The 12,161-nt window shown below is 34.9% G+C and overlaps 1 protein-coding gene across 4 annotated transcripts in view; it reads right to left on the reverse strand.

Annotated features, from left to right (window-relative positions):
- The window catches only part of NEMF (nuclear export mediator factor), a 58,939-nt gene that overhangs the window by 13,525 nt on the left and 33,253 nt on the right, over positions 1-12,161 (reverse strand). For all 4 annotated transcript variants that reach the window (XM_078053646.1, XM_078053645.1, XM_078053647.1 and 1 more), the window contains exons 18-25: positions 11,884-11,946; positions 5,528-5,640; positions 3,610-3,667; positions 3,092-3,150; positions 2,882-3,002; positions 1,469-1,748; positions 694-736; positions 499-548 (exon numbers count right to left, since the gene is read on the reverse strand). In XM_078053646.1, coding sequence (XP_077909772.1) covers positions 499-548; positions 694-736; positions 1,469-1,748; positions 2,882-3,002; positions 3,092-3,150; positions 3,610-3,667; positions 5,528-5,640; positions 11,884-11,946 — 787 coding nt within the window. The remainder of the gene's footprint in view (positions 1-498; positions 549-693; positions 737-1,468; positions 1,749-2,881; positions 3,003-3,091; positions 3,151-3,609; positions 3,668-5,527; positions 5,641-11,883; positions 11,947-12,161) is intronic.

Below are 12,161 nucleotides of genomic sequence, written 5' to 3' on the forward strand. Positions count from 1 at the left end.
AAAGGGTTTATTATCCATTCCACTCTAGAATCTCTTCCTGGACTGCTTTACACTAGCTTTATAGCCTTTTTTTACCCTATAGTGATTGTCTCAGTTGTCCCTTTCCTTCTGCCTTTCTGTTTGCCTCCTGAGACCTTCTATGTTAAAGAAAAAAATCTTTTCTATTAAATGAAACTTTCCTAATCATTTTCAAGTATTCCTGTTTATTCCTGCCAATATTATCCTAGAACCAGCCTATTTAATGCACATATTTATGTAACAAAGGGTCTGTCTCATGTTACTTGACCTATCTCACTGACTGTAGTGACAGATTAGGGGCCTAAAACAAAAAAACCTGTATAGAGCTCAATATTAAGAACTAAACAAGATTTATGCTAAATCTTGTTAATTTTAATAAGGGAGGTCTTTAGAACCTCCAAGTCATCTGTTGTAACTGAATCACCAGTAACCAAAAAAAAATTTACATGCTTTCCAGTTAAGTAACACAAATATGTTTACCTTCTTTCCTTGGCTGACAAATGTCTCCGGCTCTGTAATTTACTGTCACTCTATTAAAATTAAAACAAAAAAAACACAAGCAAATACAAACAATAACATCACTACTATTAATTTTCCAGAAAGTAAAATTAAAAGTAAAAAATGATTCAATGAGAAAGACATGATATTCTTCACAAAACTTTGAAAATAGCTTACCATATTAGAAGATTCCTCTTTTGAAGCCAATTTCTGGAGGGACCTATGAAAATAAACAGAAAGAGGCATCCACTAGCCTGTCAAAGGCATTCATTTACAAAGTCCGCAAACATTCCCGTATCATACCCTTAATTACTGGCAATCTACAAATTTTCACGTTGATAAAATTTTTAAAAATCATATTGCTCATCTCACACTTTTAAATATATTCTTAAATAGCAGACATGTATTGAACACTTACTATGTGCCAGGCACTGCCAGATGCTTTATATACGTATAATCTTCACCAAAACCCTATGGGGGTTGGTAATACTCCATTTTCACAGAGAAATAAACGGAAGCTCAGACATAGAGTGACTTGCCCAGGGACATACCCTAAGACTCAATTCTGGCTTGACTCCTAAGCTGTTCTTAACTATTCTAGTGATAAAGCTTTTAAAACTATGATATTGTTTACTTGGTGATCTACCGGTAAGACTTTAAATAAAGATTAAAACGCTTAAATTTTTTTAATGGAATTGCCTCTCTTATATTATTAGCATTTATACTCATATACTTGTTTCTTTTCTGACCTACTTTGGCCACTTTTATGTTTACTGTATTTTTCTACCCTTGGTCCTGGAAATTTCTTTAGAGAAATCTACCCCCCAAATGGTGAATAGGTAATAAGACTGTAGACAATGGAGGGTAAACATACTATAGTCAACCTTGGTATTATTTTAGAAGGATTAACTCTTCCATCATTGCCAGCTATAAAACAATCGTTTTTAATTACCTCTGGGACTGAAGGTGGGACAAGTCAATGGTAGTATCAGGATAATTTAATGTCTCTTCCCCTTCATCCTTCATTTCACCAACAGGTTCCTGATCTTTTACTACATCTTCGGATTCTCCTTCATCTTCAGAGCTTTCTTCCTGAAGTAGTTCATCAGTTAGCTCATCCCCACCACTCTGAATAGTGACATCCTCTTGGTCAACCTGAGTCATGAGTTCCATTTCCACAGGAGTTTCGTGTGATTCCTCTTTATCTTCTTCACTGCTACTCTCACCTCCATCTGTAGATATCATAAGCTAAGTCAGAGTGATACCACCATAACAAAGCTAGATGACTACCTCGAAAACTTCAAAAAAGCATTCTGTTGACTCCATTTCTCCAAAAGATCACCAAAAAAAAAAAAAAAAAAAAAAAAGCCCGATCATCCCCAAAGGGTACTCAGACAAAAGGATACTCTTGTATCATGAACTGGTTGGAATAAATGCTCTCCAAGATACTACATAAATTTCTTGGAATTGCAACCATTTCTACAATGAAAACTCTGACTTGTCTTGGTTAGGTATTTCCAGAAAGGAGGACAAGAGAAGTAATTCCATAAATTCTGCAGCTGTTATTGTAACTTGCACATGAGAAGTGAAATGAGGCAAGTAATATAACTGGCACACAGAAGGTATTCACACTTTCTCAAAAGAAACACTGTTTAGTAGTAGTAATATTAGTTGCCTCACCTATGATAGGAGATGCCATCACCACCTGACAAAGATGGTTGTGAGAATTCCATTAAAAATAATGTAAATACAGAATTTTGTACAGTATTGGGAACATGGTGAAAATTTAAAAAAATCTTGTAATGCCAACAGTAGTCATAAATGAAACAATGCAGTATTAGTCCTAAAAAGGAATGACCCTAGGAGAATAACTATAAAAATAATATAGAGGGCACACTTTCCCTAGTTCTTTTAGGTAGGTGGGTAAATTTATTTCAGCAACCGCAGTTGCTTTCCACTTGAAGCAAGTGTATTATTAAATCAAGCCAAATTCTCATGTGAGAAATTACACTTGTTAAAAACTCATCTTTGTATCACTTCTAATTCTTAAATCCAAAAGTAAATGCTCATTTGTAAATACCTGAGTCTATCTCTGCTAAACACATTTATGTTTGACCCATTAAATACTAAAGTTTTACTATATATGTTTATATAGTATATTAGTTACAGATCCAATTAAACACTTTATAATTCACTAAAACAAGTATATTTAATACTGCCAAAAACAAAATTCAGTAAAATTGAGTAACAAGTGTTCTTTTGAAATTTCAATTATCCCAAAGTAGATATGATCCTCTAAGAATCTAGAAGATAAACTAGACAATAGGGAACACTATAAGCTATTTTATTAAAATCTGTAAACTACCTAGTTGATCCATTTCTTCCGATATGAGTTCACTTGTGCAACTCGCCAGTGTTTCCATATCTTCATCCTGCACTCTGACTTTTCGTTCACCCCGATGTCTCCAAACACAAGACTCATCTACCTATGGAAACAGTTCTTTTTCACTGACAGAACTTTAGGTAAGATTCATGAAAATCAGAAAAAAAAAATAACAAAGAAGCTGAAGAATACCTTAAAGAGGAAACTAAACCCCATCATTAGATATGAGGGAGGAAGGAAATTCTTTTTTCCTATAAAAGACAATAAGCATAAATGTTAAAAAATCCTTTTCCATTTCATGCTTGCAAATTATCTGACACTGGTGGTGACATTTATTTTGTCTTTTTCCTGTCATGAAGGAACATTTCCCATTCACAGAATTTGGCATTATGTGTAGGAACAGGAATTAAGAAAGAAAAAATACAAATATTTGCTCTCATCTTTGAGTTAGTCAAGCCCTGAATAATCTATTTTTAGAAAAAAGGTCATGCTATACATTCTTACCCTTATAACTTTATGTGAAAGCACATTCTCATCAAGAAAAATACATATGGAGATGACATGACAAATGCTAAATTTGCCACAGCAGCACAAAATATTCTTTATTTCATAACAGATTTCATACGTGAAATCAGAATAGTTTCTGTTCTGAAAATATTATTAGCAATGGTCCTCAAACCTATCTCCATAACCTACCGACAAGTCATTACCTCTTATCATGAAGCTTCCTGTTGTCAAATATTCTCCAGTTGGTGCTGTTTTAGACACCTGAGGAACACAACACCACATTATACTATTGTCTTAAGAAATACATTTTTAAAATTTTCACTCAATAAAGTCAAGTCATATTCAAGTAAACAGCAGTTTCCTAAAAAGTTTATAATTTAGTAAAAATTCTCAACGCTGAAATATCTCTTCAGACAGATATACCTTTGGCAGTAAAAAAGAAAAGAAATAATGAAGGATACACTACACCAATAACTTTCAAATGCCATGGATTAGAGCCAGAACTTGTCCACATGTTTCCTCTGGTTTGAGATATAATGAGAAAAATAAGGACAGTTTAATACGCTTATATCATAAAGCTATATTTACTAATACTGTATTTATTAAATAAAATCCTTTCCTGAAGTACTGTTTTTGGGGTAGTAAAATAACCTTTCATTTTAGGGAAAAGATGATAGTAGATTTTTAAAAATGCATTCTAATTTGGCAAAGTAAGAAGATAATTGCACAATATTTTAAAATTTTCTATTATCGGGGCGCCTGGGTGGCTCAGATGGTTAAGCATCTGCCTTTGGCTCAGGTCATGATCCCAGGGTCCTGGGATCGAGCCCTGCATCGGACTCCTTGCTCAACGGGGAGCCTCCTTCTCCCTCTGCCTCTGCCTGCCGCTCCCCGTGCTTGTGCTCTCTCTCTAATAAATAAATAAAATCTTTAAAAATAAATAAAATAAAATTTTATCTGTGAAACCCCCAAATCTGAAAGTATCTTTGTCATAGATACTGGAGGGATTAAAGCACACTAATTTCACCCTTAAAAAACCAATTCAATAAAAGAATTAAAACCACTTTTATAACAGTACTGAGGCAGAAAATATAATCTCAGAGTGATATTAATTTCCTGAAAACAGTATCACAGCACAGCAGAAAATAATGAATATAAATAGATGTAAAATTAAATAAGGGAGGATAATAGTATTGAATTCTTTTTTTTTTTTTTTTAAAGATTTTATTTATTTATTTGAGAGAGAGAGAGAGAGAGAGAGAGCATGAGAGGGGGGAGGGTCAGAGGGAGAAGCAGTCTCCCTGATGGGCAGGGAGCCTGATGTGGGACTCCAGGATCATGACCTGAGCCAAAGGCAGTCACTTAACCAACTGAGCCACCCAGGTGCCCCAATAGTATTGAATTCTTTACCTTGCTGCATAGCTTTAGGACCTTGTAAAAGTACATCATTATCAATTGTAATTACCGAAAATGTGAAATAGCAATGGGAAGTCAAATATGCTAATATTTGAAGTAGCATCAAGTAAAATAGCATTTAAGAAGGACAATTACTAAACCCAAGTGAATAAAAAAACACCAGATATAGCTATTTTTCAGGAAGGGCCAAAGAGAGATCAGAAAATTCCAACAAAGATGAAGAGGAGAAAGATCTTTTAGGTCAGTACGCCAGTCATAAGTGGAACATTTGTCATCTTGTGTAACTGCATGAATCATTTGCTCTCTTCATTTAGTGTCTGCTCATATCTTACTTTCCTAGAAAGGCCTTCCCTGACACTTCATTCAAAATGGTAGCCCTTATCACTCTCTACTGCCTACGCCACTTTCAAGAAAAATTTTTACACCACTTGTTACCAGACGTTATGTATGTATTTTTCTCCACACGTCAGCTCCATCAAAGTAGGCACTTTGCCTTGTTCACGTCTATACCCTCAAAATTTGGTACACAATAGCTCTTTTATTTCTTATTTTTTGGGAGACCAACATGGGGCCTGAACCCATGACCCTGAGATCAAGACCTGAGCTGAGATCAAGAGTCGGACACTTAACCTACTAAGCCACCCAGGTGTCCCGGTACACAATAGCTCTTAATAAATTAAGAAAAAGGACCACAGCCCTTATTACCTGATGATGGTACACCCACCAAGCACTAGTGATAACTCGTGCATCCCAAGCAGCACTGTAGCAAAGTGCCATTGTGCCCGCTTCAGTCAAGGTCCGAGGGGGAATGGGTTCTCCTGTAATAACGACACTGCAATGCTTCAGTACCCAAGTACAGACTTTCTACACAGCAACATATGAAAATTACATGCAGCATGACAGATCTGATCTTCTTACATCTTAAATAATGACACCACATTTTTATTTCAATATTACATAAAGTTACTATTTTTTATTAACGATGTATTTACAACATCACTCACCATCAGGGAAATACAAATCAAAACCATAATGAATTATCACCTCACACCTGTCAGAATAGCTAAAATAAAAAACACAAGAAACAACAAGTGTTGGTGAGGATGTGGAGAAAAAGGAACCCTTGGGCATTGTTGGTGGGAATGCAAACTGGTGCAGCCACTGTGGAAAACAGTATGGAGGTCCCTCAAAAAACTAAAAATAGGACTACCCTATGATCCAGTAATCACACTACTGGGTATTTACCCGAAGGATATGAAAACACTAATTCAGAAGGATACATGCACCCCATGTTTCTTGCTGCATTATTTACAATAGTCAAATTATAGAAGCAGCCCAAGTGTCCATCAATAGATGAATGGATAAAGAAGACGTCATGTATATATACACAATAGAATATTATTCAGCCATAAAAAAGAATGAAATCTTGCCATTTGCAACAACGTGGATGGATCTAGAAAGTATAATGCTAAGCAAAATAAACCAGTCAAGAGAAAGACAAATACCATATGATTTCACTCATGTGGAATTTAAGAAACAAAACACAGGGAAAAAAAAAGACAAACCAAAAAACAGACTCTTAACTACAGAGAACACACATGATTACCAGAGGGGAGGTGGGTAGGGGGATGGGTAAAACAGGTGAAGACGATTAAGAATACACTTATCTTGGAGTGGTGGGGGGTGGGAGGGATGGGGTGGCTGGGTGATAGACATTGGGGAGGTTATGTGCTATGGTGAGCGCTGTGAATTGCGTAAGACTGTTGAATCACAGACCTGTACCCCTGAAACAAATAATACATTATATGTTAAAAAAAAGAAGATAGTAGGAAGGGAAAAATGAAGGGGGGGAAATCGGAGGGGGAGACGAACCATGAGAGACTATGGACTCTGAGAAACAAACTGAGGGTTCTAGAGGGGAGGGGGGCAGGGGGATGGGTTAGCCTGGTGATGGGTATTAAAGACGGCACGTACTGCATGGAGCACTGGGTGTTATATGCAAACAATGAATCATGGAACACTACATCAAAAACTAATGATGTAATGTATGGTGATTAACATAATAAAATTACAAAAAAAAATACACTTATCTTAATGAGCACTGAGTAATACACAGAATTGTTGAATCACTAATTGTACACCTGAAACTTACATAACACTGTATGTTAACTATACTGGCATTAAAATGAGATAAAAAATAAACAACAACAATAAAAATATATTTACAAAGCAGGCTTTTAATGGTCTAAATAAATCAGAGAAGAAATGCCCTCTCACGTATATTAATAACTCTAACTTCATTCCAGATAGAATAATTTAGAAAAGCCTATTCAAAGTTTGAAGACTCCCAGAATTACTACAGATCACCAAAATCGTCAAAACAAAAAGCATATTAATAATATAACCCTGCAGTTAGATTTCAAATATATTTTAATTGTGATATAATTTATATACTATAAAATTCACCCTTTTAAAGTACATAATCCAGTGGTTTTTAGTATACTCATAAACCTATTAACCATTACCACTAATTCCAGAACATTTTCATCATCCCCCAAGAAAATCTTATATCCATTAATAGTCATTCTCCACTTTCCCAGCCCATGACAATAACAAATATACTCTGACTCTATGGATTTGCCTATTTTGGAATTTCATATCAATGGAATCAAATGTGTCTGGCTTCTTTCACTTAGCATCACATGTTCAAGGTTCATCCCTGTTAGAGCAATTACCAGTACCTCATCTCTTTAAGAGTGAGTACTATTCCATTATATCAACATACCACATCTTGTTTATTCATCAGCTAATGAACATGTAGGTTGTTTCCATTTCTTAGCTATTATAAATAATGCTGTTAAGTATATCTGCAAACAAATTTAGTGTGGTCATGTCTATCTATAGAACTAGGAGCGGAATTGCTAGGTCACATGGTAAATTCTATGTTCAACTTTTTGAGGAACCGCCAAACTCTATTCTATAGCAGCTGAATCATTTTCAATTCCCATCAGCAGCATATAAAGGTTCCAATCTCTACATCCCCACCAACACTTGTTTCGTCTATTTTTTCTTTACAACTATTCTACTGGGTGTGAAGTGGTATCTCATTGTGGTTTTTATTTGCATTTTCCTAATGATGAATGATGTGCTTATGTGACCTTATGTGCTTGTTAGCCACTCATATCTTTGGAGAAATATCTATTTGGACCCTTTGTCATTTTTAAATTGTTTTTGTTTTTTTCCTTTCTATTGTTGAGACTTATGAGTTCTTTGGATACTGGTTCTTTATCAGATAAATGATTTGCCACTATTTTCTCTCATTCTGTGAGTTGTCTTTTCACTTTTTTGATAGCTTCCCTTGAATTAAGGCTTTTAAGTCCAATTTACCTGTTTTTCTTTGTTGCTTATGCTTTTGATGTCTGAGAAATGACTTCCTGATTCATTATGAGCTTTATGCCTTATTTTCTTCTAACAGTTTTATAGTTTTAGCTCTTAAGTTTAGGTTTTTGATGCACTTGAATTAATTTTTATAAATGGTGTGAAGCAGGGGCCTAACTTTTATTCTTCTGTACATGGATATTAGTATTCCAAACACCATTTGTTGACATTATTCTATCCCCATTGAATGGCTTTCATACACTTGTTCAAAGTCAATGGACTAGAAATGAGGAATCTCAATTCTCTTCAGTGATCTATTTGTCCATCCTCATACCAATACCTCACTGTCTTTATTACTGTTGCTTTGTAGGAGGTTTTGAAATCAGGAAGTGTGAGTCCTCCAATTTCGTCCTTCATTTTTAGAAATGATTTGGCTGACCTGGGTCCTTTGCATTTCTGTGTGAGTTTTAGGATCAACTTATCCATCTCTGCAAAAAAAAAGTCAGCTGGAATTCTGAGAGGGATTACATCAAATCTATAGAGTTACTGCCATCAGAACAACATTAAGACTTCCAATCCTTACACTACAACTCTTTCCATTTAGTTAAGTCTTCTTTAATTTCTTTCAATGATGTTTTATAGTTTGGGGTGTATGTCTTACATTTCTTTTTGGTAAATTTATTCTTAAGTATTTTATTCTTTTTAATGCTATTATAAATGAATGTTTTATTAGTTTACTTTAGTACTGTTCACTGCGAGTATATAGAAATACAACTGACTTGGGGGTGCCTGTATGGCTCAGTCAGTTAAATCAGTCATCTGATTCTTGGTTCCAGCTCAGGTCATGATCTCATAGGTTGTGAGATCAAGCCCTGAGTCGGGCTCCATGCTCAGTGGGGAGTTGGCTTGAAGATTTTCTCACTATGCCCCTCCCCCATTCATGTGTGCACACGCTCTCTCAAATAAATAAATTTAAAAAAAAAAAAAAAAACTACAACTGATTTACATATAATGGCCTTGTATACCAAACATTCTAAACTTGTTTACTAATAATTTTTGGTGGATTCCTTGAGGTTTTAAATATATAAGATCATGCCATCTGCAAATGGAAATAGCTTTACTTATTCTTTACCAATGCGGATATTTTTTATTTCTTTTTATTACCTAATGACCTACTTAGAAGAACCTCCATACAAGGTTGAATAGAAATGACAAGAACAGACATTTTTATCTTGTTCCTGATCTTAAGGGAAAACTTTTCAGTCTTTTACCATTAAGTCTGATGTTAGCTGTGGGTTCTTCATAAATGTTCTTTACCAAGTTGAGGAAGCTCCCTTCTGTTCTTAGTTTGTTGAGTATTTCTATCATAAATGGGTGTTGGATTATTGCCAAAGGCTTTTTCTGCATCAATTGAGATAATCATGTGGTTTTTGTCCTTTATTAATACACTTTACTATACTCATTAATTTTCATATATTAAACCAACATTGCATTCCTGGGAAAAAATCCCACTTTGTCATAGTGTATAATCCTTTTAATATGCTGCTGGATTCGGCTTTCTAATATTTTGTTGAGGATTTTTGTGTCTATTCATAAGCAATATTGTCTGTAGTTTTCAATTCTTGTGATGTCTTTGGTTTTGTTATTAGGGTAATACTGGCCTTACAGAATGAGTGAGGAAGTTTTCCCATATCTTCTATTTTTTGGATGAGTTTGTGAAGGATTTGTGTTCAATCTTCTTTAAAAGTTTGGTAGAATTCACCAGTGAAGCTACCTGGGCCCATAATTTTCTTTGTGAGCATGTTTTTTGTTTTCGGTATTTTTTTTTTTTTAAGATTTTATTCATTTATTTGAAAAAGAGAGCACAAGCAGGCAGAGTGGCAGGCAGAGGGAGAGGGAGAAGCAGGCTCCCTGGCTCCCTGCTGAGCAGGGAGCCTAACGTGGGGCTTGAACCCAGGACTCCAGGATCATGACCTGAGCTGAATGCAGACACTTAACCGACTAAGCCACCCAGGTGCCCCTAGGTATTTTTTTTTTTTAATTACTATTTCAATCTCTTTATTTGTTATATGTTTGTTTTGATCTTCTATTTCTCCTTGAGTCAGTTTTGGTAGTCTGTGTCTTTCTAGGAATGAGCCTGCTCATCTAGGTCATTTAATTTGTTGCTATACAATTGTATGTAACAGGTCCTCACAATCCTTTTTCCCTTCAACAAATGTAGATTCCAAAGGTATTTAATAAATGCTCCAGATATAGACTATAGATCTAATTTCCATCACAGTGAAAAGTTCCTTCTTCGGTTAAAGAAGCCACTTAGGAGAGAAAACAGAGTTCTGCTGTCTTACTGCACCTTCACCACAAGGAATAGCACACAAGTATTTCTAAAACGGTGTTTTGTAAGAGGAAGCTAGTGAACTTTTAAAAATCCTTTTGATTTCTGTAAAGTTGGTAGTAATGTCCCCCCTTGTGTTCCTAATGTTAGGAATTTGAATATTCTCTTATTTTTTTGGTCAGTCTAGCTAAAGTTTTATTAATTTTGTTGACCTTTTTCAAAGAACCAACTTTGGTTTCACTGATTTTCTCTATTGTTCTTCTATTCTGTTTCATTTATTTCCACTCTAAATTTTATTAGTTCCTTTCCTTACTATGAGTTATTTGCTATTCTTTTTCTAGGTCTTATGTATACACTTTCATTTTTGAGAGCTTTCCTCCTTTTTAAATTATAAACATTACAGCTATAAATTTCTCACTAAGCACTGCTTTAGTTGCAACTCATATCATTTTGATATATTGTGTTTCATTTCATTCATCTCAAAGTATTTTCTAACACTCCCTGTCATTTTCTCTTTGACACTGGTTACTTATGAATGTGTTGTTTAATTTCCACACATTTGTGAATTTTTGAAATTTTCATCTATTAGTGGTTTCTAAATTCACTCTATTATGGTCAGAAAGCTTACTTTGTATGATTTCAGTAGCTTTAATCTACTAAGACTTGTCTTATAGACTATTACATAGTCTAGCCTAGAGAATATACCAGACGCACTTGAGTAGTCTATTGTTGTTAGGTGAGAATACCAGAGATATGTGTTAGGTCGAGTTAACTTACAGAATCTTCTATTCTGTATTCTATATTAACTTATAGAATCTTCTATTTCCTTGTTGATCTTATACCTAGTTATTCTGTCCATGACTGAGAGTAGGTATTAAATTCTTGAACTATTACTGTTGATTTGCCTATTTCTCCTTTCGATTCTGTCAGATTTTGCTTCATGGCTAATTCTAGGGCTCTGCTGTTGGGTGCATATATGTTTATAATAGTTATATCTTAGTGATGGGGATGCCTGAGTGGCTCAGTCGTTTCAGTGTCTGCCTTTGGCTCAGGTAATGACCCCAGGTCCTGGGATCAAGTCCCACATTGGCCCCCTTGCTCAGTGGGGAGCCTGCTTCTCCCTCTGCCTGCCACTCCCCCTGCTTGTGTTCTGTCTCTCTCTCTCTGACAAATAAATAAAAAAAAATCTTTAAAAAAAATATATAAAATAGTTGTATCTTATTGATGAATTGACCCTTTTATCATTATAAAGTGTCCTTTATCTCTATTAACAATTTTTGTCTTACAGTTATACTAAAAATATTTTAAAGAAAGGAATTAAAGTTCTGAATAATAAAGAGAAATATATTACCTGTTGGATTCTTAATTACACAGCTAGTAGCTCCATGAAGATCAGCATGTACATAAATGTCCCCTTAAAAACAGATGAGAAATAATACTTTAAGTCCTGTTTCTTTCTTTCTTTTTTTTTAAATGGGTTTAATGGGTTCAAAATCCAAAGGGTATAAGAAGGCATATAAGGAAAAGTCCATTTCCCACCCCTGGGGAGGCTCTCACAAGCTTCCTTATAGGAAAGCAATGCTAATATGGTAGATTACAAAAATGGTCAGATCCTCTCTCCCCTGCGAT

This window comes from Halichoerus grypus, chromosome 8 (assembly GCF_964656455.1).
Source record: "Halichoerus grypus chromosome 8, mHalGry1.hap1.1, whole genome shotgun sequence".
NCBI classification, from domain to species: Eukaryota; Metazoa; Chordata; class Mammalia; order Carnivora; family Phocidae; genus Halichoerus; species Halichoerus grypus.